The 25,513-nt window shown below is 42.7% G+C and overlaps 1 protein-coding gene across 4 annotated transcripts in view; it reads left to right on the top strand.

Moving 5' to 3' along the window:
- NDNF (neuron derived neurotrophic factor) overlaps positions 1-11,371 on the top strand; it is a 73,697-nt gene extending 62,326 nt beyond the window's left edge. For all 4 annotated transcript variants that reach the window (XM_045537357.1, XM_045537355.1, XM_045537358.1 and 1 more), the window contains 3 exons: positions 3,414-3,602; positions 7,196-7,320; positions 9,372-11,371. In XM_045537357.1, coding sequence (XP_045393313.1) covers positions 3,415-3,602; positions 7,196-7,320; positions 9,372-10,765 — 1,707 coding nt within the window. In that variant the 5' untranslated portion in view covers position 3,414 and the 3' untranslated portion in view covers positions 10,766-11,371. The remainder of the gene's footprint in view (positions 1-3,413; positions 3,603-7,195; positions 7,321-9,371) is intronic.
- Positions 11,372-25,513: the final 14,142 nt, after the last annotated feature.

Genomic DNA, 25,513 nt, shown 5'->3' with positions numbered 1-25,513 from the left:
AGAACTGTGAAGACTTTGAGATTTTATCCCACTTGCAAGCTAGTAAATGCCTGCCATAGTTTCATGGATGCTGGAAGAACGAACGCGACTCCGAGCCTTACTACTGGGAGCTGTAGCGGTGGGCGCAGCGCCATCGTTCACTGCACTGGCTCCCTGAGCCCCCACCCCCTGCCCAGCGCCCGTAGGATGATGCAGAGAGGCCAGAGGGCACCAGCCCACGCAGGGGGTTTGCTGCAGGAGAGAAGTTCTGAATTCAGGGAACCCAGATCTGGTTTTCATGGGTAGCAGTCAGGCCTGCCCTCTGCCCTGGAGGCTCTGCCTTCCGAGGCTGTTCACTCTACAAACATCCTGGGAAAGATAACGTGGAACAGAGGCAGCCAGCACTTCTGCTCCCAAGACAGGCAAAATCAAACAGAGAGACCCCTGGAGAATTATCTCCTAACACTTACTCTGCAGAGTCCTATAATTTGAGATGTTTACTAATATTAAATTGCTAAGTAGCTGATGTAGAGAATATAGAATAATCAGATTTACCATATTTTAAGTCACCCATAGTACATAGTTTATATTTTTTACATCATATGGTATTTAAGCCTTGGTTTGATTATTTTTAATATGAGAAAAATGTAGCCCCCACATCACAGGGTTGTTGCCGGCGTTAGGTGAGATTATACATACCTATATGTAACACACTTAGAAGAGTGCCTGGCTTGCAGCATGTACACAGCAAAGTTTATTAATATTGTTGTTATATCAAAATTCATCTTTTATAATTAGCTGATTTAATAAAGACAGACTGGTTTTTTCCCCCCAAAGCAGCTGAGAATGCTGGAAAAATTCCGATGGACCGTGCCTAGCGATGTCTCTGACTCTGGGCTGGCCTGCGTGTCCCAGGCAGCCCGAGACACTGGCCGCCCGTCCTGCTGAGCGGCACAGGCACAGGCACAGCTGCAGCTCTGTGGGCAAACACGGGCCTGGGGAGGTGACCTGCCCTCGAGTGGTGGCTCTGGGCGGAGGTGCCTGTCACCACACACTCGCATACTCCCCCGGCACGTTTGCTCTGTGTTCCCAACAAGGACGCAAAGCCACATCCTACCTGTGTCTAAAGAGACTTTTTTTCATTGTCTGGCCTCTTCTGCTCTCAGGAGGCCAGTATCAGGAATGGTCCTACAAAGAGAAGTGACCTGAATGTGTTTTATTTTGCTAGAATCGTAAGTATTTCTGAACACGGGCAGCCTATCGAATGCTTCTCAGATTTTCCATTTCTCTTAGCTCCAGGCAAAGGGGGAGCAGGAGTCGGGGCCGGGGTAGTGATTGGAGGTCCTGTGGGTTCAGCAGACCATGTCCCTGTTTGGCCTTGATTTTGGTCCCTGCAGTCGTCTTTCGTAGACATGACCTTGGTCTCTTAGTGACCCGCCTGAGCTCCCACTCACAGCCCCAGCGCCCCGTGGGTTTCTCCTTGGCAGTCATCTGGGGTTTGAGGGACAGATTATCTCAGGAAACCTCGGCAGCCTGGTCTGGTTCCTAAACTGCGGCTGGTTGCGAAGAGTCTGATACTCAGTCACAGAATCGTTTCTCGTTAGAGATCACCTATCCACACCCGTACAGACTGGGGCCTGGGGTGGGTAAGTGAACAGATCCTGCATCTAGTGAGGAGCTGAAACTACGCGTCAAGTTTCTTAGCTCTCAGTTGAATTTTCTTTCCGTTGTAATACAATTAAGAAATAACAGTGGCAAATAAAAACCTCTGTAAACAATCGTTGGGCTGTCTTGAGAGATGTTAAAAAGGAGGCACGTTTTGGCTCTTCGGTCAGATCCACCTGGATTTGTGTCCTCTCTCTGCCTGCATGGCGAAGGTTTGTTCTTACACAGTGGCGGTGCCCACTTCACAGGGTCGCTGTGAGGACTAACGGGAGGAAGGCAGGGAGAGGAGCGTTGTGCTTCGCGCCCGGCAGCTAAATCACTGCAGGTATTTTGTGTAGAAAGCTGCGGGACACGGGGCAGACAAAACATTCGGAAAAAAGAAGTTAAGTACTTTCTGAGCAAGCTCATGGTGCAAGAACTACTTCTCACATCCTCATTATAAAAAAGAAACAGTTTTTTTCTTTCAAACATATTTTTAGTTGTCCCGATCTATTTTTGATAACACTCAAAGAAAGATGAAATTAAAGTCCAATGATGTTTTAAGTAGAGATTTTTAATTATTCGTATCTGTAATGCTGTCTGTTTAAAAATAAAGCAAGCATTCACCTCATCTTGAATAATCACAGATGTTTGCATTTGGCTTTCCCACTATTTAAGGTACTTAAATGTGAAAACACTATATTTCTGTAATGCTTGAAATCCCTGATGTAGGTAGAGTGAAAAAGGTAAGGGAACACAATTCCTTACATGGCTCTTCCTGTGAGGAGAACTTGTACCGAATGATCCGGAAGGCACAGCCTTTCCCTGGCACCTGCCGTGCCAAGCGCCTGTGCACCTCAGTGTTGTTAGCACTGAGACACGTGGAAGCCAGCTTCTGACGACGTCCCTACGGCCATGTGCAGTAGGGTCGTCCGTAATCACTTACAGCGTTTTGATGAAAGTCAGTGGCAAATGCCAAAATGCAACTCAGTGAAAATGCTCCGCTAGAGGTTAAGACAAAGGGTCTAAATATATGACTTTCCAAAGATCTGACTTGATCTGCAAGTGGGAGCCAAGCTTGCGTTCTCGTGTTGTAGGTGTGTGTATGTCAGTGTCGTGTTGAAGAGTCTGGGACTCTGTGACATCCGGACATCAGCAAGCAACTCACCTTGTGATTTTGGATGAATTGCTTAACCTGTGAGGGAGCTGAACTTTATAATCTCTAAAAATCTCTGATACATGAAATTGATCTTGGAATAAGCATAATTTATACATGTATAATCCTTAGTCCAGTTTTAAGGAAGAATAAAAATGACTGTACAGGGATAATTTTGTGGCTCTCAGGGTGTCTCTGTGACTCACGCTGAAGGCAGTGGCTCAGGTGTCAGGTGACTGCTGAGCAGTGGTGCCGGCCAGCCACCGCCAGGGCTTTTATAACAGCCGAGAGAACTCGCCCTAAGTGACCATTTCAGCGTAAGCTTTGACACATCGATGTAACATTATCCATTAATGTCCGTATAGGCTTCCGCCTCAGTGAAGTGAGGGTGAAGTTAAGGCGCCAAGAATCCTTTCATTTCAGCATCCCTGTAATGTCTGAAATTCTGGCGAATTCATTCTCAACCTTGTAAAACAGTTTGAAGAAAAAGAATAGGAGAGTTGCCTTCAAGATCATGTGCATGTATTCAAAATATGTGATACGTCCCTAAGTTTCCATCAAAGCTCACATAATGTGAACGCTTTAGCGAGTTTTGCCTGCAGAACTAACCCAAGCGATCGCTTCTGCTGCCCAGGATGGCGCTGCTCCGCTGCTGTCTGCTGTGGCTCCTCCTGCCCGTCGGCTGCGGGACCCAGAAGTTGCCCACGCGAGACGAGGAGCTGTTCCAGATGCAGATCCGGGACAAGGCGTTTTTCCATGATTCGTCAGTCATTCCAGACGGGGCTGAAATCAGCAGTTATCTCTTTAGAGATACGCTTAAAAGGTATTCTCCCTGCAGTGCTTTCTTTATCAAAAATCTCATAAAGGATGCCTCCAAAAAAGAAAGTAACCTTTTAGACTTAGTTTAGGGAATTTGCAAATCAACCTATGAATGGCATTACTTATTTTCTCTAAGTAAAAAAAAAAATGGCAATGCAACTTCTAATCATTAAATGGAGCTGTTTGGTTCTTGCTGATTGTGATCTCCTTTTGGGAAGAGGGGGCAATCCTTGCATTTCTTGCATTTTAGAATGATTATTTTCTTATTTTCAGGATAGTAGGAAATTTCTAAGAAGGCCCCTGTAGGACTAAGGTGAAATTAATTGAATAGATGATTCTTCAAGGGTTTGCATTAAGTTTTATATGGATGATATTTCTTTGACAAATCTGATCAGATCCCGAGGGAATCAAACCAGTGATAAAAAGCTGGCATTGTTCATTTACCTTTATGCCAACACCAACAAATTGGGCTCACATATGTTTCTGAATATTTTGAACTCTAAAAATTATATACCTCATATAAATTATTTACCTCATATAAATAAAATATGTCTTACAAACTAATTAAATAAAGTTACTTATTTTGCAGTGCTCAAACCCCTCTCTACACTTGCAGAACACATGGTTGCTCTTTGGATAATTATATTTCAAACTCAATTTCTCCTTTTAACCTGGGGCACATTGGCATTCCAAAGGATAAAACTGTCTCACACAGTCAATAAGCCATTCTCCAAAGATTGAGGTATCCCCCACCATCGGGTCATCTTTCTATTTTGATCAAGAGTAAGGTCATCTTTCTATTTTGGAATCCCTTCCACTTCTGGCCCAAGGATATCACCGTCTGGTCAGTCTGGACGATGCTCGGAGGTGAGTTTTCCTATTTTGACTGAAGTGAACTACTGTTTAGGTATCACCTCAGCACTGCCCGGGTGAAATCATTTATGTGAATGAATGCAATGGACCAGGAGCTGACTTGTCATGAGTCTTTAAAGGACATTCATGAGAGGGAGGCACAAAATGAAAGGATGATCACGTAGAAGGAACTTGCTGTCCTAGTCCTTGCTAAGACTCAAGTCTGCGCAAACAGGAAAGGGAACACAAAGCAGTCCTAGCACTTCAAGTTAACCTTTACTGTTAACTGAGTTCTCACTGAGTACATTTTGCTTTTCATATTATTTTGTCCCTTGAAATTTTTGAGTATGTCAGATCAAATCAAAATTTTTCTTTGGAAGTTACTTTCATTTCCCAAATGTACTTGTGTACTGCTTGTTCTGCAGTGTTCTTTAAACACAGCATTCCATATTATATAATCATATCACTCAATCAAATCGTTTATCTCCTTTAGTTTTCCACTCCCTGAAAAGTTAAGTAAGTTTCGGTTCTAAAAGTTATCTTAAAAATTACACTTTTTTTTTTTTAGGAGATTACTCTAGCTGCAGTGTGAAGAATGATTTAGAGATAGTGAAAGTAGATGTTTAGGAAACAGCTGTTCATTAATTCATTCAACAGATGTGTATTGGGATTGCCCTGCTCTCTTATAGCTGTCATTCTAGTTGGGGAAGATGGAAAAAAAAAAAAAGAAATATATAGCATGTCAGGTAGTGGTAAGTGGTTTGACGAAAAATGGAGTGAAAGGGAGCTTCGTGGGCCGGAAGTGTACCATACTTTACACCAGGGGTCAGGGTGGTTCTGTACAGGGTGGAGCTGGAGGAGAGAGCTGGGGAGGGGATGAGCGGGCAGGGTCCCTACCTGGAGGAGGAGGATCTCAGGTGAGAGGCGGGGGCAGGAGTCTGCGTGTTCCAAAGCGAGCAAGGCGCTGAGTGGAGGGGGGAGGAGAAGGGTTTAGATATTTGCTTGTAAGACATTGCAAGTTCTTATCCCGCAGGAAACAGGAAGCTCTTGGAGGGTTTTGAGCAAGGGGGTGTGGTGTGTTTGCCTTAGGTTCACTGGGACCCCTCCGCCTGCCTGGAGGGGGGAATAAACTGAGGGGTCCAGGTGGAAGCAGGAAGCTCAGTCACGAGGCTGCTGCAGTGCCCAGGCAAGAGGTGGTGGCTCGTATCAGGTGGTACCAGGTGGAGCAGGACAAAGAGCCAGATTCTGGGTATGTTTTCAAAGTGCAGTTAAAGGTGTCTGCTCGTTCATAGTGTGTTAGCAGAAGAGAAAGTCGACAGTGACCCTGTTTGTCCTACATGACTGCAAGGGTGGCGTGGTCATTTGCTGAGAAGGGACAGACTGCAAGAGAAGCCAATTTGGGGGAAATAATCTGAAATTTGGGTTAGATATCTTCAGTGTGAAATTGCCTTAACATCTAAGTGAAGATGGCAAGAAGATAGTTGTAACTGGAATTTTTAGGCAAGAGTTCAGGCTGAGGTTTTAAATTTGGGGGTGATTAACGTACCAGAGGTTAAAGCCACGAGCCTGGTGAGTTCACCCAGGAAGAGAGCACAGGTGAATGAGGGATGCTCCGAGCACAGGCCCATGGTGCACGCCAGGAGTTGGAGTTTGGGAAGGCGAGAGGCTGCCAGCAGGGGAGACTGCAGGCGTGGACGGCTGTGGTGGTCAGTTTGGAGAGCGTGTTGGTCTCAGATACGGAGAGAGCAGAGAGAGAAGAGGTGCCCAGGAGGTTCAATCTATAGGAGGCAAAACCTCCTTTTCTTTGCCATGGAATCAGCGAGCAACTCCGGGCTTGCTAGAACTAAAATCACCATTTCCTCATTTGCAAGATTATAGGCTTTGAAATACAATTAAGTGAAATCATCTAAGTCACTTGGAGTAAGAATATACAGTCTTAATATTTTTATAGATAAGCAATATTTCATGCATTTTAAAAAGTCTTTTGAGAAATCACAAAGTCCGAGGAGAAAGCATAGAGCAGAATATTTTGAATTTTTTAAATTTTAAAAAATCATCAACTTATTAATTCAACAGAAAATCTTGGTGATAGAGAAGTGACAGACAAATGTATCTTTCTACTGACTGACACAGTGGTCTTTACTTTTTAAAAATATTTCTCAGATGGTGATTAGATATTGCTATTGAAAAAGACACAGAATAGCAAAGCTGTGAATAAAAGTCACTAATGTAAAAATGTGAATACAATGTTGTTTTGCCAGAGATCAACGTACATTTCAGAACTAGGTTGCTGTGAAGATGGTGTTTCGAAATAGTTGGGACTATGTCAGAGCAGCCTCAGTGTAACGTGCAAATTTATCACCAAAATTATGGAAAACACAGCAATAAACCTGGAAATTTCCTTGATAGTGGCTTACTTTGCAACGGCAGGGCCTATGTTAAGTAACAGCCAGACACTGGTGAGGGTTGATTTTTAAGTCAAAATGCTTTTGGTTCAGTGTTTTTTGCTTATTTCACGCTGTGTTTGCTGGTGAGAAGTCTGGCTGCGGAGCCCTGAGCTGCCAGACTTGCACAGTTAGTGCCGTACGTATCACGTTTTGTGCCAAGCAGGAAGTTTCAGTCTCTATGAAATGGAAATAAAATGAAATTTTATGAAAATGAAAACCAAATGATTTTTCCACTATGTCTGGATTGTAAATGTTAGAAAGAATTACCGTGGTCTGAATGGAGTTCCCTTTCCCACAGGTATTTCTTTGTGGTTGAAGAAGACAACACCCCGCTGTCGGTCACGGTGACACCCTGCGACGCGCCCTTGGAGTGGAAGCTGAGCCTGCAGGAGCTGCCCGAGGAGACGAGCGGGGAGGGCTCAGGTACACGGCAGCGCAGATCGGCCCAGACCCTGAAGGGATGGTTAAAAGGCTTGTGAAACATACACCTTCTGGTAATAAGAAAAACCAGGACAGGTGCCCAGGCGAAGCCGGAGACTTTTTTTTTTTTTTTTTTTTTTTGAGACAGAGTCTCACTTTGTTGCCTGGGCTAGAGTGAGTGCTGTGGCATCAGCCTCACTCACAGCAACCTCAGACTCCTGGGCTCAAGCGATCCTCCTGCCTCAGCCTCCCGAGTAGCTGAGACTACAGGCATGTGCCACCATGCCCGGATAATTTTTTTTCTATACATATTTTAGTTGTCCAGATAATTTCTTTCTATTTTTAGTAGAGACGGGGTCTCGCTCTTGCTCAGGCTCGTCTCAAACTCCTGACCTCGAGCGATCCTCCCGCCTCGGCCTCCCAGAGTGCTGGGATGACAGGCGTGAGCCACCGCGCCCGGCCCAGCCAAAGCCGGAGATTTTGAGGTGGAGATAATGTAGCGGGTGATGGGGAGACAGCGTCAGATGACATTGATCTTGGTGTAGTAAAAAGTTAAGAGAGACAGGCAGGGGGACTGAGGGCTGAGGGGAAGGGGAGGTTTGGACTAGCCTCTGTGGCTGTGGTTTCCAGTCTGGCCTGAACAGTCAGGCCACGTCGAGGGCTTTCAGAATTGCTGCTGATGCTCTTAGAGGTGCTGATTGAACTGACCTGGGGTGTGGGCTGGACACTGGGATTTTTATGCCCCGCCCCCCGCTGATACTAATATGCAGCCAAGGTTAAGACCTCTGACCTCTCGACAGAGAAAAGACACACATTTCAAAGTCTGTGCTGTCACAACTCAAAGGGTGGGAACGGAAGCGGAGAGGCATTTAGCAGAAAAGACAGTCAGTAGGCGGAGTGGGTTAAGCTTTTAAAGAAGATGCAGGTGATGGAGAGCGAAAAAACAAGATATAAAGGAAACGGAAAGAGTCTGTGTGGGCCCTGGCGTGGGGCTGTCCCTGCCAAGGCGTCGTAGCTGAAAGGCGAAGGCTTGGTGACTTAAGAGCTTTGCCCTGCGGAGGATGCCGGCAAGCTCTGGTGCTCACGGGGAAGAGTGAGCATCCGCATGGAGAAGATGGTGGGAGTCCCGTGTGGGGTGATGAGACTGAGGTGTGGAAAATGAGTCCTGTGTTAGCATAGCCGTGTGATGATGGTGTTGGGAAGTATAAACTTCCGCACATCTCACTTTCGGTCTGCAGTGACAGGCTGGAAAAGGTTTGTCCCCACACTGGCTGCCATCCTTCACCTGGGCTTACAAACTTACCTTCACACTGACATCAGTGCAGTATCTGACGTGAACAGTGACAAAGACAGAAAACACTGGTTTGGCTTCAGTACTTTCCCTGTGTTACGCCTGGGCACGTAGTCTAGATGCTGAGCATTAGACATTCTTACTGATGCTTTAGAATCTGTATTTTAATCAGGTTTTCTAGTCTGCTCAACAATAGTGAAATTAGTGAAGTGGATACCTATCAAAATGCAGACTGATAGCATCCTTTTGGTAAGCAGATCGACAGGACTAACAATTTCTAAAAAGTTGACAATCTTTGGCCTTAAAATTTCCACAAATTGGATTCTGGAAAAATCCTTACACATATATAAGAGCACTATTTATAATGGTCAGAAATTGGCTAACAGGATTATTTTTATGATATCATATTAGCTACGAAAAACAAGATTCAAAAACTGGAAGTTTATCTGAGTACAGATATGCCTGGGAACAAATGTTACCAAGTTACAGAGAAAAATGAGAGAGAATAATATCAATTGCACAGAACGTGTGTAAAGGAAAAGACCGGATGGAAACAAAGTGTCAATAAAGGACGGTCTCTGGATAATGAATTAACGGATAATTTTTTTATCTTGTTAATTTTCCCCTATTTCCCAGTTTTCTGCTAGGAACATGGATTATTTTCATAATGGAAAAAAGTAAGATAAACTCAAACCACGACTGAAGGCTGGGAGCCGCAGTGTGTGCCCTGACCCGTAGCCTGTGCTTCTCTCGTGTCTTCCAGGTGATCCGGAGCCTCTCGAGCAGCAGAAGCAGCAGATCATTCCAGAGAAAGGCACCGAGCTATTCTCCTACAAAGGCAATGACGTAGAGTGTTTTATATCTTCCAGCTCCCCGTCTGGCTTGTATCAGCTAGAGCTTCTTTCCACAGAGAAAGACACACATTTCAAAGTCTATGCCACCACCACGCCAGAGTCTGACCAGCCGTACCCCGAATTGCCGTACGACCCGAGAGTGGACGTCACCTCCCTGGGGCGCACCACGGTCACGCTGGCCTGGAAGCCGAGCCCCACGGCCTCTCTGCTGAAACAGCCCATCCAGTACTGCGTGGTCATCAACAAAGAGCACAACTTCAAAAGTCTCTGTGCCGTGGAGGCAAAACTGAGCGCGGACGACGCTTTCATGATGGCACCCAAACCTGGTCTGGACTTCAGCCCCTTTGACTTTGCCCACTTTGGGTTTCCGTCGGATAGTTCGGGCAAAGAACGCAGCTTCCTCGCAAAGCCGTCTGCGAAGCTGGGGCGCCAGCTCCACTCGAGGCCCAAGGTGGACATTCAGAAAATCTGCATAGGAAACAAGAACATCTTCACCATCTCTGACCTGAAGCCCGACACGCAGCACTACTTTGACGTCTTTGTGGTCAACAGCTACAGCAACACAAGCACTGCGTACGTGGGCACCTTCGCCAGGACCAAGGAAGAAGCTAAACAGAAGACAGTGGAGCTAAAAGATGGGAAAGTCGCAGATGTATTTGTTAAAAGGAAGGGAGCAAAGTTTCTACGGTTTGCTCCAGTCTCCTCTCACCAGAAAGTCACCTTCTTTGTTCACTCTTGTCTGGACACGGTCCAAATCCAAGTGAGAAGAGATGGGAAGCTCCTTCTGTCTCAGGACGTGGAAGGCATCCGCCAGTTCCAGCTGAGAGGAAAGCCTAAAGCCAAATATCTCATCCGGCTGAAGGGAAACAAGAAAGGAGCGTCTGTGTTGAAGATACTGGCCACCACCAGGCCCGGCAAGCAGGCATTTCCCTCCCTGCCCGAAGACACCCGCATCAAAGCCTTCGACAGGCTCCGCACCTGTTCCTCGGCCACTGTGGCTTGGCTGGGCACGCAGGAAAGGAATAAGTTTTGCATCTACAAAAAAGAAGTGGATGAGAGCTACAATGAAGACCAGAAGAAAAGAGAGCAAAACCAATGCCTAGGACCCGACACCAGGAAGAAATCGGAAAAGGTCCTCTGTAAGTATTTCCACAGTCAAAACCTACAGAAAGCGGTGACCACGGAAACCGTCCGAGGTCTTCAGCCCGGCAGGTCGTACTTGCTGGATGTTTATGTCGTAGGGCACGGCGGGCACTCTGCGAAGTACCAGGGCAAGGTGGTGAAGACCAGGAAGTTCTGCTAGTCACCTCGTTCCAGGGACGTATTGCGTGGAACTCCCGGAGGGACATGAAATCACTTTAAGCGTGAACCGACTGCTCCCACAGCTGAGAGAAGTTGTGCTCGTGCTCTGGAGGGAAGGACGCCGGCGCGTGTGCTGGTGTTTATGGACGTCGCTGTCGGAGGAGGCTCGTTCTGGTGTGGAACCGAGTGTGCGTCTGAGGCCGCCGGTGTCAAAGAGGCTTCTGGAAAGAACTGCCGTCCCTTGCTTTGACCACTTGCATGAACTGCTCCTAAATTATTTTATTACCTAAAAGTTTAAAATATGCCATTCCTTGCACACATTCATAAATGCAAATCATTCCTCTCTATAGATGCTAGAATATATATAAATTATTTTATAAAGTCTTGTTTTGAATGTCGTTTCTATGATTGTAAACTATTAAATTCTTTTCCCGTTAAAGCACAGATCTAACCTAAGTATTATTAAGTGGACAGCCCTTTAGTCAGCTATATTGCTATTTGTAAATTCTTATTTGTTGAGTCAAATGTTTAAATACTGTATGTATCTCATGTACAAAGTCGACATACATTATATTCATGTACATAAAATTAAAGATATTAGATTATATACTGTTCGTTTTCCCAAGCAGCTACCTTGGTGTGTTCAATTTCTAATCTGTCCCTGAAACTGCACCTTTCTGTAATTTGGCACCAAAGTGGACCCTTTTTTAATAGTTAAAAAGGGATGATGTATCTCTTGAAAGTTCCTTTGGCATTAGATACAGTTGTGAGACTGACTAGAAGCCAGCCCTGCTGAGAGCTGGGAGAGTTATGATGGACTCTGTGAAAGAGCAGGACAGGCCAACGCTGTCACTCTGTGGGTGTTCAACACATCGTCCTCAGCAACCTAAAATCTGTCCCACTTTACGCATTTATATTCAGTAAAAAATTGAGATAGTCCAAGTATTTTCCATCTGCTTGAATGTTAGCAAAATATTTATTTTAATCTCCAGCTGAAGCCACGTAGCAACCACCAGTTAGGACTTTGATCGGTACCAAGAAAGCTACAAAAGCTGCTGTTTTATAAAATTAACAGTCTTCTATTTGTGATGTTGACTTTTCATGGATTTTTAAAAAAAACAATTTAGGTGTAAGAAACAATTTAGGCAAGTAATGACAGAATCTATCAGAGACTATAAAAAGAGCAATTTTAGGTAGTTTCATTCTCCATAGGTTCTATCCATCAATCATGAAGTGTCGTGAGAACATGGGACCAGGATTCAGAAAAGTCTGGAATTTGTAATCACTAAAAACAATATGACTTTAAGAAAATCTGTTATCTCTTACTATCTCTTTCCCGTCTATAAAACTAGGTGGCAACAAAGTTGGATAAGATGACATTGTTAGATAGCTTCTATGGTAAGAGGCTATTCCTTTGTAAAACTCTGTGACTCTAGATTATAAAGTACTGTGACTACAAGTGGGGACAGGTGTAGTCCCGTAGCCTCTATACTGTCCCCTGGATGCTGGTGCCATGTTCCATGTGGTGAGCGTCCCGCAGGGGCATTCCTGTGGGGTACAGAGTCATGACAGCGAAGGTGGTGTGAGTCGTGGTCCTGACGAATGTGCTCTGTTGCCTTATTCCCCTTAAATATTCCCCGTCAAAGCATCCAGCTCCTCAGTGTGAAGATGTCTAAACAAAACTGACTCCATCGGTACAAAACAGTAATGACACCTAAAAGAAATTTCTAAAAGATAAATAATAGGTACCCAGTGGTCACGTAACTAACCGACTTAGAAAGACAGACTGAGATTGGCAACGTCCCAGAGATGTTCTGTCCTGAGTTACGAATGTGGTGCCCATGAGAGAGAATCAGCTTTCTCGTGGTATTAATACTTGCATATATATTATTGCAGAACGAGGCGCTAGATGGGACTCTAGTGAATCAAAGAGTTACTGCAGCTTTGGAAGGTGACAGCCTGAACTCTCAGATACTGCTTAGTGCCTGGGATCCAGGCCAGGTCAGTTGAACCAAGCTTTTACTTTTTAGCCAACTGTGGTGGTGGTTTCTACGTAGTCTGGATCAATCCAAGAATTCTTTCATGGCCCCAGTGAAATTTGCCTTTTTAAAATTATTGAAAAAATGAAATACACATTGTGAAACTTTTATCACTCATCAAGAAAAGGGAAAAGCTGTTAAAAATAAAGCTCTCTCGTTTACTGATATGTTTAGATTTTAGGAGCATTCAATTAAACTGGGGACAAAGAAAAAAAAAAAAGAAAACCTTGTTCTTAACCAACAAAAGAACCAGAAAGGAGGTATTATAGTATGAAAGTGCCACCTCGTGTACGTTAAGCGCCAGGACAGCTATATTGAGGGCAGGGCCTTTAACGTCCCAAGTATGGGCATGTGTCACTGGGGAGGGAAGGCTCTTTGAGGACATTTAGTTTACTATCTTTATTTTTCAGATACAAAAAATAAATTAAAGACCAGAGAAATAAGAATAAAAATATTCTCATAGTTGAAACAGCTAAATAATGGCATTGCCCAGCCTCCAAAATCCTGACCAGAATATAAATCACCAATTCTTGATCTAAAAGGTCACTTGTGGATTATTTTTCAAAAAGAAGTAAACTTTTTGTGTTACTTAATATTTCAAAGTAACTTATTCTTCAAGACCATATCAGATTTTCCTAAGAATGTGTATTACCCATAACTGACCACTTCAAACTTTTAAGAAAATTTTTTCGTCTGCCATGATGGTTGTAGAAGTATCTATTTAGTTATTTATTTCTCCAGAATGGCTGTACCGTTTTAAATTCTTTTTTTTTAATTTCAGAATATTACGGGGATAGAAATGTTTTGGTTTTGGTCATTTTGTTATTTTTAGAGGCACAAAGTATTTCTGACCTAGGTTTGCATGCACACAGAGACTTGAGGCTGTACAATTATTAGTCAATTGCTTTAATGATTTAAGCCTTGTTTTTTTTTAAATCTAAAACTATTCAGAGTCTATAAAAAATGATAGCAGATTATTTTCGTAGTTAAATTACTTCATAATCAATGCCTAGATTGATTTTTTAAACATATATTGAAGGATTAGTGCTGAAAGCATTTATTTTCATTACTCATAATGTGAAAAATTATAATTGTGGTATCCCGAAGAGCCAAATGAGGAGACTTCAATTTTTAAAAAATTACACAGGTGAACTTCAGAGTTTGGAAAAGGTTAATGATTCTTAATGATGTGATTCTCAGTGAAACTATGTGCATGCATACACACACATACATGCACACCCATGCACACACATACACATGCACAGTTTTGCATACAATTCAAGGGTTCGATGGTCCTGAGCCCAGCCCAGCAATCCCTTCCAATACATTATCACTCCCTTCTGAAGACCATCTAGTTCTATCTCATTTTACAGGTGAGAAATTGAGGTTCAATTAAGATTCGAACGCAGATTCCTTTACTCCCAGTTTAACATTCACCTAGGACTTCATTCTGAGCGCTTCTTCACTCTAGAAAGCCTGCAACTGTTCACCTAGAGTCTGCTTTTCCGTCTCTGTTCGCTGGTTGGCTGTGGAGAGAAACAAAACAAAAACTAGCATCTCACGTGGACAACAGGTCAGTGGGAGCCTCCCCAGCCACTGGCTTCCCCACTTAGACACGGTGGGACAGAGAGGAAGTGGGCTGGGGACTTGCCTTTTGGGTCACTCCCCCGGGCCAAGCCGAGCAGCCACAGCCGTCCTGTGTTTGTAAGTGCCCAGGGGACCTGGGAGCATCGGGGCACACTCACCATCGTGTTTCTCCAGAGGGTTCTGGACAAGAAAACACACAGCAGCTTGGATTTGGACCTTTATTTAGAAAGTGGGAAGTGGGGAAAAGGAGAGCAAGGAAAGGGGGTGGAGTGTGCAGAGAAGTGTAGTTTCATCTAATTTCTTGCTCTGAGAGCTCAGGAGAAGTGAGAGATCTAATACAGCCAGATTTCACGAAGGTTTTGGATTCTGTCCTACACGCAACCGTACACGGAAACACTTGACCTATTAAAATCATATCCCACTGACAGACATCGGTCATGCATCTGGGTAAGATTTCCTTCATGTCTCTTTACATTCCTCCTTCCCAACCTCTGTGAAGCAAACTTAGCAATCAAAGTTTAGAAAGAAAGTCATTTAGAGTGGCTGCCCAGATCACTCGTAGACCTCTTTCAAAGATGTTTTTAAAGATTCTTTCAAAGTGCAAAGGTAATAAAAGGCTGTCGATCTCCATCACAGAAAAATAATTGGTTCAGGATTGAAGAGTCCAAGGTCTGAGGCACAGTTGCGTGTCATGTAGCCATTACATAGATCCTCACAGAGACAGGGCGGTTCAGCCATCCCAGGGGGAGGGGAGGCGGGCGGGGTAGGGAAGGACACTGAGTCCTAGTGAAAGACCATTAAAAAAGAGAAATAAGAGTGAAGTCCCAGAATGTAACTCATCATCCCTTTATGCTACAGAGGAGAACATTCAGGAAAGTGTACGGTTTTCCTGAAACTTGCTAGGAGTGTAGTCTAGAGACTCTGAGCCAGGGCCTGCATCAGCCTCTCAGGATGTAGTCAGGCTTGAAGACTCTTCACAGTGGGTAATAAGTTTTTGAACTGAAACAAAGGTACAAAACAGAGGTCAGAGAAGATCCGTTCTGGTTATGGGCGGTGAGATCGAGACAGAACAGTCTAGAAGAAAATAACCTTCTTACAACTAAGAGATGTGATAAATGTGTTGTTTTGTTTTTGAGTCCAATATTATCTGAAACTGATAAGTTTTAAGGGACAGTTTAAAAATGTTGCCGTCTCTCCCTTCTGTGCATACCTGCCGACATTACTATCCCACCAAATTGCCATGATTTGGAAATAAGCAAAGATCTAGTTCTCGTTTGTAATTGCCTTTTGGTATAATCCTTCCAACTGGTGTAAAGAGGGTAGAACAGAATCACATACACAGTTGTTTTAAGGTGTACTTGACAAAAACCCAAAATGCACAAATTTAATTATAACTCTGACAGAATTTTGCTTCTGAGAGAAATGGTTTATAATAAACAGAAGCAAGTACATGAATCCATAACAGGCACAGAAGTTTGACTGTTCCGTCTCCTCCCTTCCCATAAAATGAACTCAGGCCTGTGCGACAGGATCAATACATCGGTCACCGTCACCGGGCAGGCTGGGACGTTTCCACGGTGCTGGACCAACACGCGGTTGCTAGAAGCATCGTGCTGCCCTGGAGAACCACAGGCGAGTGGTTCTGATTTGTCTGGCCCGGTCCACGCTCCTCTGCAGGTCCACATGGCGGACGTAACCAGACTGTGGCCTAGCAGTTCCGTAGCTACGGCAACAGGCACCGGCTGCTTTCTGGGCAGTTGGGTGAGAACAACCGGTGTGGTCAGAAATGTGGCCGAGTGTCCGCGTATCCCAGCAGCCACAGGGAGCCACAGCCATAGTCGCCGCTGCTTGCTTTCTCTGGGTATAGTAAGAACTTCGAATGAGAGAGACAAACAAGCATATACACATGTTTTAAATAGCCCAGTAAAATTCAACCAGTTTTATTATGGTAAAATGTCATTTTAAAAACATGTTTTTAAAGAAATAACAGAAGCTTTTGGTGGACTATTTTAAAATGGCAGCATGGGATTTCTCCTTCCTGCGGAGTGGAGCTGCCATGCTTCCTCAGCTGCAGAGGCCGAGCTGTGCACATGGCACAGGTTCTCCCGGGCTGTGCCCGGGTCATCTTCAGGTATGGAAAAAGAAGACAGATACGAAAGCAGCATTTGCATTTCAATTGCATTCTGTGCAAGTTCTGTTGACTCATGGCAGAGAGCTGTCCTTCCAGTACAGCTGTGTGCTGAGCAGAGCCGACTGCTCTAAATACTGAACGCCGGCTCCTTTGCCAACTCCACGGGCAAGCATTCCAGGAGGCCTGAGTTAAAATGCACAGATAAATACTCAGCTCTGGAATTTTTGTTGCCAAAGCATACAGAATACTTATGTTCTGCTATGGAAATCTTGGAAGAACAGAACTTCTGTTTTTAATATCTCTGAGGATTTAAAACAGTTCTTAGACTACTTACTACCTTTCATGAAACTCACTCCTACTTTAAAAGTCTCTTGGTGGCTTACCTATATTGAAAAGAGGAAAAGAATCCTTTTTATTCCACTTTTTCTTCTTTACTGAAGTTAAGCAAGCTAATAAGAGAAAGATAGCAGTGGAAAGACTGCAGAAATGGGACTTTTGGCATTTTTTTTTTAAACTTCAGTGGACCTGTGTTTTCTCATTTGTAAAATGAGAAGGGTGATGATCTCTAAGATTCCTTTTGGGAAAGGCAGGGAAACCAGCAACCTTTAAGCACATCCTGAGTGCCAGGCATTTGAGATGCAGGTAGTCACTCCTCATAACAACCATGAGATGAAGACATCATTGTATTCTCATTGAACAGATGAGGAATCTGAAGAACAAAGAAATTATATAATGTGCTCAAAAAGTTAATACAAGGTGGAGCTGGAATTTAAACTCAGTTCCATCTGGCTCCAAATGTATGCCTCTCTCTGTGTCCACCTGCATGGTTGTGACCTCGAGTGCTGGTTAGTGGACTAGAATTTCGCCAGAATAGAATACAGGATGAGTACATTCATAACATGGGAAAGTGAAGTATATTCAGTCTTGGCCTGGGCATTTATAAACAAATTGTCTTTGACATGGATAAATACGGAGTGCTAGAGACAGAAGACAAATATTAGCAATTGACAACATGTTGCTAAGTTCCTCTTACTGTGTAGAACATTCCCATTTTAAGGGTGTTGTATACTACACCACAGCAACCTTGCTCAGTATTTGTTTATAAATCTTTGTTATATAGAATTTGCTGTAATACTTACATATGATATAATGTGTCTGTAATATGATGTCAATAAACAGTTATTTAATGCTTTTGTGTTTCAGTATGTAAAAAGTTGGCTGTGGTTGTCTTTGTTTGGGTTTCTGTGTTGTCCATGCACATATTTGACTTCTTTTGTTACGGTTTTTTGGTTTTTTTTTTTTTTTTTTGAGACAAAGTCTCACTCTGTTCCCCGGGCTAGAGTGCCGTGGCGTCAGCCTCGCTCACAGCAACCTCAAACTCCTGGGCTCAGGTGATCCTTCTGCCTCAGCCTCCCGAGTAGCTGGGACTACAGGCGTGCACCACCATGCCCGGCTAATTTTTTTGTATATATTTTAGTTGTTTGGCTCATTTCTTTCTATTTTTAGTAGAGACGGGATCTCGCTCTTGCTCAGGCTGGTCTCGAACTCCTGAACTCAAACGATCCTCCCCCCTCGGCCTCCCAGAGTGCTAGGATGACAGGTGTGAGCCGCCGCGCCCGGCCTGTTATGGTTTTTAATAGCAGGTATTTATTGGGCCTTTATTATATGCGAAGCCCTGCGTTGAGTGTTATATCCTGAGCTAAGGCATTATGTCTTTAAGCCGCATGACAACCTTATTAGTCAGACACTGTTATTTTCCACATTTTACCGATGAAGAAGGTGAGGATCTGAGAAGTTAAGTAACTTCCCCAATTTCATGCTGCTCATAAGGGGTGCAGCCCTGTGTCAAATCCTGGCCTCTGGATAAAGCCGGTGCTGGGAAGGTTGGTTCTCACGCTCTGCCTCTGCGGAAGAGCCACTGCCCACCTCCGCTGTGCTCACTGTTGCACCGGAGCTTCCTATAGGGGGAGAAGCTGGACAGAGACACTCAATGAGTTCCATTACATAGTTTAACATACTATTTTCATCCCCAAATCTCATATTATTTTCTGGTACTCTGTATACAGAATATTTAAATACTGATTTCAACTATGATGGTTGTCCTAGGGAGAGAGCAGAAGGAGATGCAGGGCTCAGCAATCCAAGAAATCAAAGATTCTATTATTGATACTCACCACCCATTACCAATCAGGCACATTTTATTTTATTTTATTTGAGACAGACTCTTACTCTGTTGCCCAGGCTAGAGTGCCGTGGCGTCAGCCTAGCTCACAGCAACCTCCAACTCCTGGGCTCAAGCGATCCTCCTGCCTCAGCCTACCGAGTAGCTGGGACTACAGGCATGCGCCACCATGCCCGGCTAATTTTTTCTATATATATTTTTAGTTGGCCAGATAATTTCTTTCTATTTTTAGTAGAGACAGGGTCTCACTCTTGCTCAGGCTGGTCTTGAACTCCTGACCTCAAGCGATCCTCCCGCCTCGGCCTCCCAGAGTACTAGGATTACAGGTGTGAGCCACCATGCTCGGCCCCATTATGTAGTTATATTTAAAGAAGAGAAAGTTCCTTGAATAAAATTTGCCCTTATTCAGACTTTTTAATGGACCATTCTTACGAACTGGAGCTTAAAGGCAGGAACCTGGCGTTGGACCTACTCCCAGAAGTAGTATTAACCACTCAGCGGCCGTAAGTACTTCACTTAACCTTTTAGCTCACCCTTTGTAAGGAGAGGGTAGTAGCCGTGCTTGGAGAACGACGATGCCAAATTAGCTTAGGTTTGTAACATGTTTTAAAGACGAGTCCCCGTATTAAACACCTTTGTAATTTTGGGTATTATTTAAAGCAACAATATGCCATTGTTTGTTCACATGTGTGTATGTTCACTTGGTAAAAGAAAACAGAACTTTATAATGTACGGGCTTCGAATGGAGGCAAAATAGCTTGGTGAATGAGAGCAAGGACATTTGCAAATAAAAGTCAGGAGAAAAGAGCAGGCGTGTGTCCCCCAGTGCCCATCAGTCTGTCCCCTTAAAATCCTATTTATTTATTTATTTATTGTTGATGCTGATTGAGGGTCGGGGAATCTGGGATGAGAGAAAGAGAATTTTCCTTGTCACATTACTTAAAATATGAGGAGGATGGGAGAAAACATACTAGAAAATTGAGAAGTGATTTTAATTGAGGCTCTTCCAGGTAAGGTACCAAAGTGACAGCGTAACGTCGCTTTAATAAGCGTCTTTCTGCTGAACAAAAATAAAAATGTCCAGATCTGAGATGACCTAAATTTGACTGAGTGGGGGGCGTGGGGATGTGATGATATTCATAATAAATTTCTGAGGCTGAAGAAAATAACAGAGACTACACTGACACTGATTAAAGTCGACGGTTTTGAAATGCCTTCTAGAAGCAGATGTTACCAACTTTTATCTTTATAAATAATTCATTTAGAAGCAAATCAAAATATATTAGAACAAAAAAATATATGTTTTTTTAAGTCATCAAAAGCCTAGGCCAGGAAAATAGCCTTATAGAATTGGGGGTGGCCGAGGGGGTGGCATTGTCCCCAAGGGTGGCAGGGACTTCTTAAATACTGACAAAGGCCCATGGCATTGTTGAGGAAAGTAGATTATGTCTTTGATTTCTTCTGAGAAACGGAAAGTTCGGAATCAGTAGTGAACATGTGGTTTGTGTTGAGTTCACGTCAACGCGATTCGTTCCAGGCCTCCCGTCCCCAACTGTCCTCTTCTGTCAACACCAGACTGGGAAGGAAAAAGGGAGTCAGGGCGCTGGACCTTTCAGGAGCAGCACGTGGTGCAGGAGACTTTGCATGACCTTGCCTGCGCCCTGCAGGGATGTCACAGCCTGGCCTTCATCCTCACCCCGCCTCACGCTGCCCGGGGACTCCCCAGGCACTGAGCAATCGCTGCAAGTGGAGGAGCTGTCAAAGGCAATTTTTGCAAAGTGGGGTGTCACCTTCCAGACCCACACCCTGCGACAGGGCCAAAAATGGCCCAGTGGTTTCATGTACTCTCACCTGCACCCAGGGAAGCTTGCTGCCATTTATAAAGGCTTAGTGAGGGTTTATCTTGCAACTTCTGGCTCTGGTTTTGCTCTTTTGAGCATTAGCTTAAACCTTCCAGTAGTTCCTTCCAGTTTCCAATTTTCTTGACCTTACTTAACCTGCCTTTCCATTTTAATGAACACTGAGTGGAAGCATAACTCAGTGTTAAACAGTATTCACATATTTGCCGAACACACTATTCACAGTCCTCTTTTGGATTATGTCAGAAAAGAACCTACAGTTGTTTTACAAGTCATGGACCTGCAGTTTTTGTTGTGTTGTAAAAGAAATGCACATGTCTGAGAGTCTCCGCCTCTGTTTCAGGAATAGGAAACAGACACTCCTTGTCTGATTTTCTTGTTCGCACAGAAGGAAAGCATAAGTGTCGGAGAAAAGTTTAATTTCAATATTTCTTATTGTTCTTGCTGTTGAACACCTTGTCTTGGAGTAGACGCTTTTGACCAGCTAGTCAATAAAGAGAGACTCATTATTCTATAACAAATATTAATAATAGTAAAAATACTAAGTATTGCGAGACAGCATAGGGCACTGTGGTGTGTGTTCCTGTGAGCTAACATCTCCCACAGTTTGTCCTTTTGCTGAAGACCTTGACCTTCTGCAGTTTCTGTCTTGTCTTTCTCAGAGTACTTTTTATGTGCTTTGCATAAGCAAGTAAATGTGAATAGCAAGTTAAAACTGAATTAAACTCTGGAAACTCTTCCACACTTTTTTTTCTTTATCACTAACTCTCAGCTAACACGTTCCCTAAGAAGTTGGCTGGGCAGTTAAGCAACATAATTCAATTACCTGAACAAAATCCAGAGGGCATCAGGAGCCTTTAGCTTAACATTCGCTCTCTTGGTTTCAGAGAAGAAAGCTTGCTTTCAATAGCTCAAAGACACCATCTTCAGACCCCTCTTACCTTATGAATTCCCTGAATGTCATTATCACCTCTTCATACAAATGCCGTCCATTGGCCACAGATACTGAAAGGGGCAGAGAGTAGAGATTCTAGGGCTTATCATTTAATGAAGCTTCAAGAACTGTCTTTAAAGACAAACACTAAGTATCGTGCCTTATCTATCCCGATTATACTTGTCAAAATATTGGCCACACTTGCAGGGGTGTACTTCTTATATTTGCTCCCTGCAAAGAAGGATTAGCGTTCATCACACTTTTACCCACAGCGAAGTAAAGCTGATCTTTCCAAGGAAAAATTGCACTTTGTCTTTTATTTTTCTTCTTTCATATTGACCTAAGGAGGTTAATTGTGGGTTACTCACACTTGTCTGTGTCTCCGCTGAGTTCCAGAAATCATGCTCCTCTCCTCTTCCATGGGGACTTGGAATGAACCAACATGAGTCACCTAATGGTTACAGTCCTCAAGAGTTTTCTCAAGTAAACAATATTAATCACTTTTTAGGAAAGTACAGTACTATCACAGTCATCTATTCTTATTGAAATACAAATCTTGACCATCAGTAGTCTACCATCGATTTCCCTTATAAGACCTTGTGAGATAATAATATTTTACAGAATAATAAGAATAACTAACATTTATTGAACACTTACTATATGCTAGGCTATCTGTCTATGTTTTACATTTGTTATCTCATTTACTCTTCACAACAAAGTCTACAATTATTGTAACATTTAGGTTAAATATTTTAGCTTTCCACTAGTTGACCAGGCTTTGCTATGAAGTAAGAAAATAATGTGGAAACCTCAAATAACGAACAAGATAATTTAGACAAAACATCTGTTTTATACTTTACTGAATAATGTAGTTCTAGCTAAAAAGAGCCATTTTCTGTGCACTTGTACTCGTGCACCTTTGTGTTTGCAGAATCCAAGTATTACTAATTACTCTAGTTCAATTTTTTTTAATCTGGATTGTTTTTATGAATGATCTAAAGTTCCTTGTGTTTGTCAAGATAGATAAGAAAGTCCATGTGGGAATTTAACCATAAGTGTTCAATAAACACTAGCTTCTTTTTTTGCTGTCGTTTTTTTTACTCATTCATTCATCCATTCGATTGTATTTATTGAGTGGTTTCTATGAGCCAAGTACTATTCTACATAGAGGAGATACTATAGCGAGCAAAACAGACAAAAACCCCTGTCCAGCCACAAATCATGGGAGAAGATTTTGCAAGATAAGGCTAGGCTAGAAATAATAGCAACTTCTAAATAACACTTCTGTTGTTATTCCTCATTACTATATTTTGCTTGGGTGCTGTGTTATTAGAAGATGTCTGTAATTTTAGCCAACTTGACAGTCCTTTTAAAATTTTTGCTGCCTGGTTTTTGTTTGTTCGGCTATATTTATGGCGTGTCTACTATAACTTAGCTGCTCCTCTAAAAGGGTCATTAAGAGGCATTTAGTACTGAACAGCACCAAACTTCGCATTTATAATTTTTAAATGCAAAAAGACACATTCATAGACACAAAATTAAGGAGGAGCAATTGGGAAATATCCAAGATGTTAATACCAGCCATTTACAACCAAGCTTTTCAAGCTTGTCACCTGTCCTGGGTAGGATAGCAGCCGCAGGTCAGACGATTGACTATCCAAGAACGGTTAGCAGCCAGTCAGAGGTGCCCCAGGGCTATGTGAGGCTGCCTAGTGTTGAACCGCTGAGCAGGGCTCCTGGGCCCCACCCCTGTGCTCCTTAAAGGAGTAGAGGTCAGAACAGGCATCTCATAGATTCAGACAAAGACTCTGCGCCTAAATATCTTGGTTTATGAATTTGTGGCCTGGGGTTTGTTAGATGCAGGGACAATCTATAAAGGGGGACTAGGATCAGATGGGGTGGGCAGGGCCAGGCCTGCTTGGTAACGGGCATTAACTGATGGTTGGTGGTGGGTGGGAATATTCCCTTGTACCCCATGGATGACACCTGCACAGAACAGTCCCCACAGGGACAAAAAACAACAGAAAGATATTAGGACAAATGAACTCTTCTTACGTTTTTATTTGGGAGGGGGGATACTTTTCTTTTTGTTTAAATTTTTACGCTGTTAAAATTGTACGCATCATCCTATACAGACATTAAAATTCAGTTGGAGGTTTAGGGGTTTAAACAGAAAGTACAAAATTCACCATGAAAGTAGCCATTTATTAGGCAAGAGAAAGGAAGAATCCATTTTTAAAGGAAAATTCCTTGGATCTTAAGTTGTGGCCAAAGATTATGTTGGAGACATGAATAAATATATGGAGACGTCTGAGGAATTGTATATATGCTCCAGTAACTTACTCAAGGTAATACGATTATAAACTTCCTTCTAGAAGGAACATGAAAAATATTTGGGTCTGTTAATCTGAACAGAAGGGCAATATTTAAAATAGATAAGTGCTATTTTTGATAATGTTCTTAAATGATAATAAATATCATATTGTACTAATAAAACCATATCTGGCTTTGTAGACAGCAAGAACAAATACTAAAGAACCAAATTCCAATTTAGAGTGAGCTGTTCCTCAAAGATCTTATGTAATTTTCTCTATTTAAGAAAGATTGTACAATATATGCAAAAATACTTGTGACCAAAACATCATTTATTCACTAAAATTGGTTATCTGCAGTATTGTTAGAGCCGTGATGTGAATTTCTCAGCTGCCTTAATGCTGAAATCACTTACGTGTAAGAAGGAAATGGGAGCCAGTGAATCAAGGAGGACTTCAGGGTTTGCACTGGGCAGGAGAAATGGGCAGAGTGTTCCTCACTGGGAAGTTCAGATAAGCAAAGACAAGAAGAAAAGAGTGAAGACTTACCTGGCTATGAAAAAAATGTATCCTAGGAAAAAAGGAGAAGAAATTTCAAATGGGTTCTTGGGAACCAATTATAGAGAGGTTATGCCTCCAGTCATATTAATGCATGAATCCAGGAAAGGTTATTAATATTTGGTATTTATAATTACTGTTCATAATGGTTTAATTGAAAAAGGATGATTGAATGAGTTCTTACCATTTGTTGAGTAAAAAGGTTGATAAAACAGATGAGTTCACCTTTGCAATTAAATTTCCCCAATATGCTTACACTTGCACAGGTGGAAGCTGTATTTTCTCAGGTTCTGGGAAGTTTGTTGAGTCATAAAAGCAGCAGGAAGAGCCCTGGGGTGGGTGTTTCCGTGTAAACCTGGGAAGTACTGTATTTACTGACACTGCTATGACATAGAGGGAGAATGGAGGAGAGCTTAGTTTTAAAGTGATACAAATTTATGTAAATCTGGTTTAAATTACCTAATCTAGTGAACAATTTACTTCTAAAAGAAGACCGTTCACACAGGAGCACTGTGGGATCCTGCAGGACGGAAGACTTTAATCACCGTTTTTTACATGATCAAGCAATACTTACTGCATTGCAGTAAACACAGACACATATCTATGGAAATTATTGTCGGCAGTGCACCACTTCATCTGGAGAGAGCGATTCCTCTAGTTCAACAGTAAGAAATACTTGACTTTTTCCAGAAAGAGGGGTGTTACAATTCTGTGTTTTAACTCTTAGTAACAAAAAATGTTTGAAGAATAGTAGAAGAGAAAGCCCGAAAAGTTATTAGTAGCTTTACATATAGTAATAGAATTAGCAATCACTTTTAGATCATCTCTTTAACAACGTGGGATGGAAGTGAATTTTGAAATCATTACACATTATACATATTGCAAAGTTTTAATTAGCAAAGAAAATCAGCCTCAAGGTTAAGTATCCCCTTAACTGTGAACTTGAAAACAGAAAGACATTGACAGTCATTGTTAAAAGTCTAGTTGGCAAATTTCAGGAGTATTGTGACTTGTATAATTGAATAGTGAAAAAAAAAACAATTTATTGCAGTTAAACTATTTTAATAAAAGCCTATGCAATTTTGCAGTTTTAGTTATTCAAATAATGGATGACTTTTAGACCATTCAAAAAAAAATCAATGAGTAC

The sequence above is a fragment of the Lemur catta genome, chromosome 26 (genome assembly GCF_020740605.2).
Source record: "Lemur catta isolate mLemCat1 chromosome 26, mLemCat1.pri, whole genome shotgun sequence".
Taxonomy (NCBI): Eukaryota; Metazoa; Chordata; class Mammalia; order Primates; family Lemuridae; genus Lemur; species Lemur catta.
This window is presented reverse-complemented; position numbering and strand designations above follow the sequence as displayed.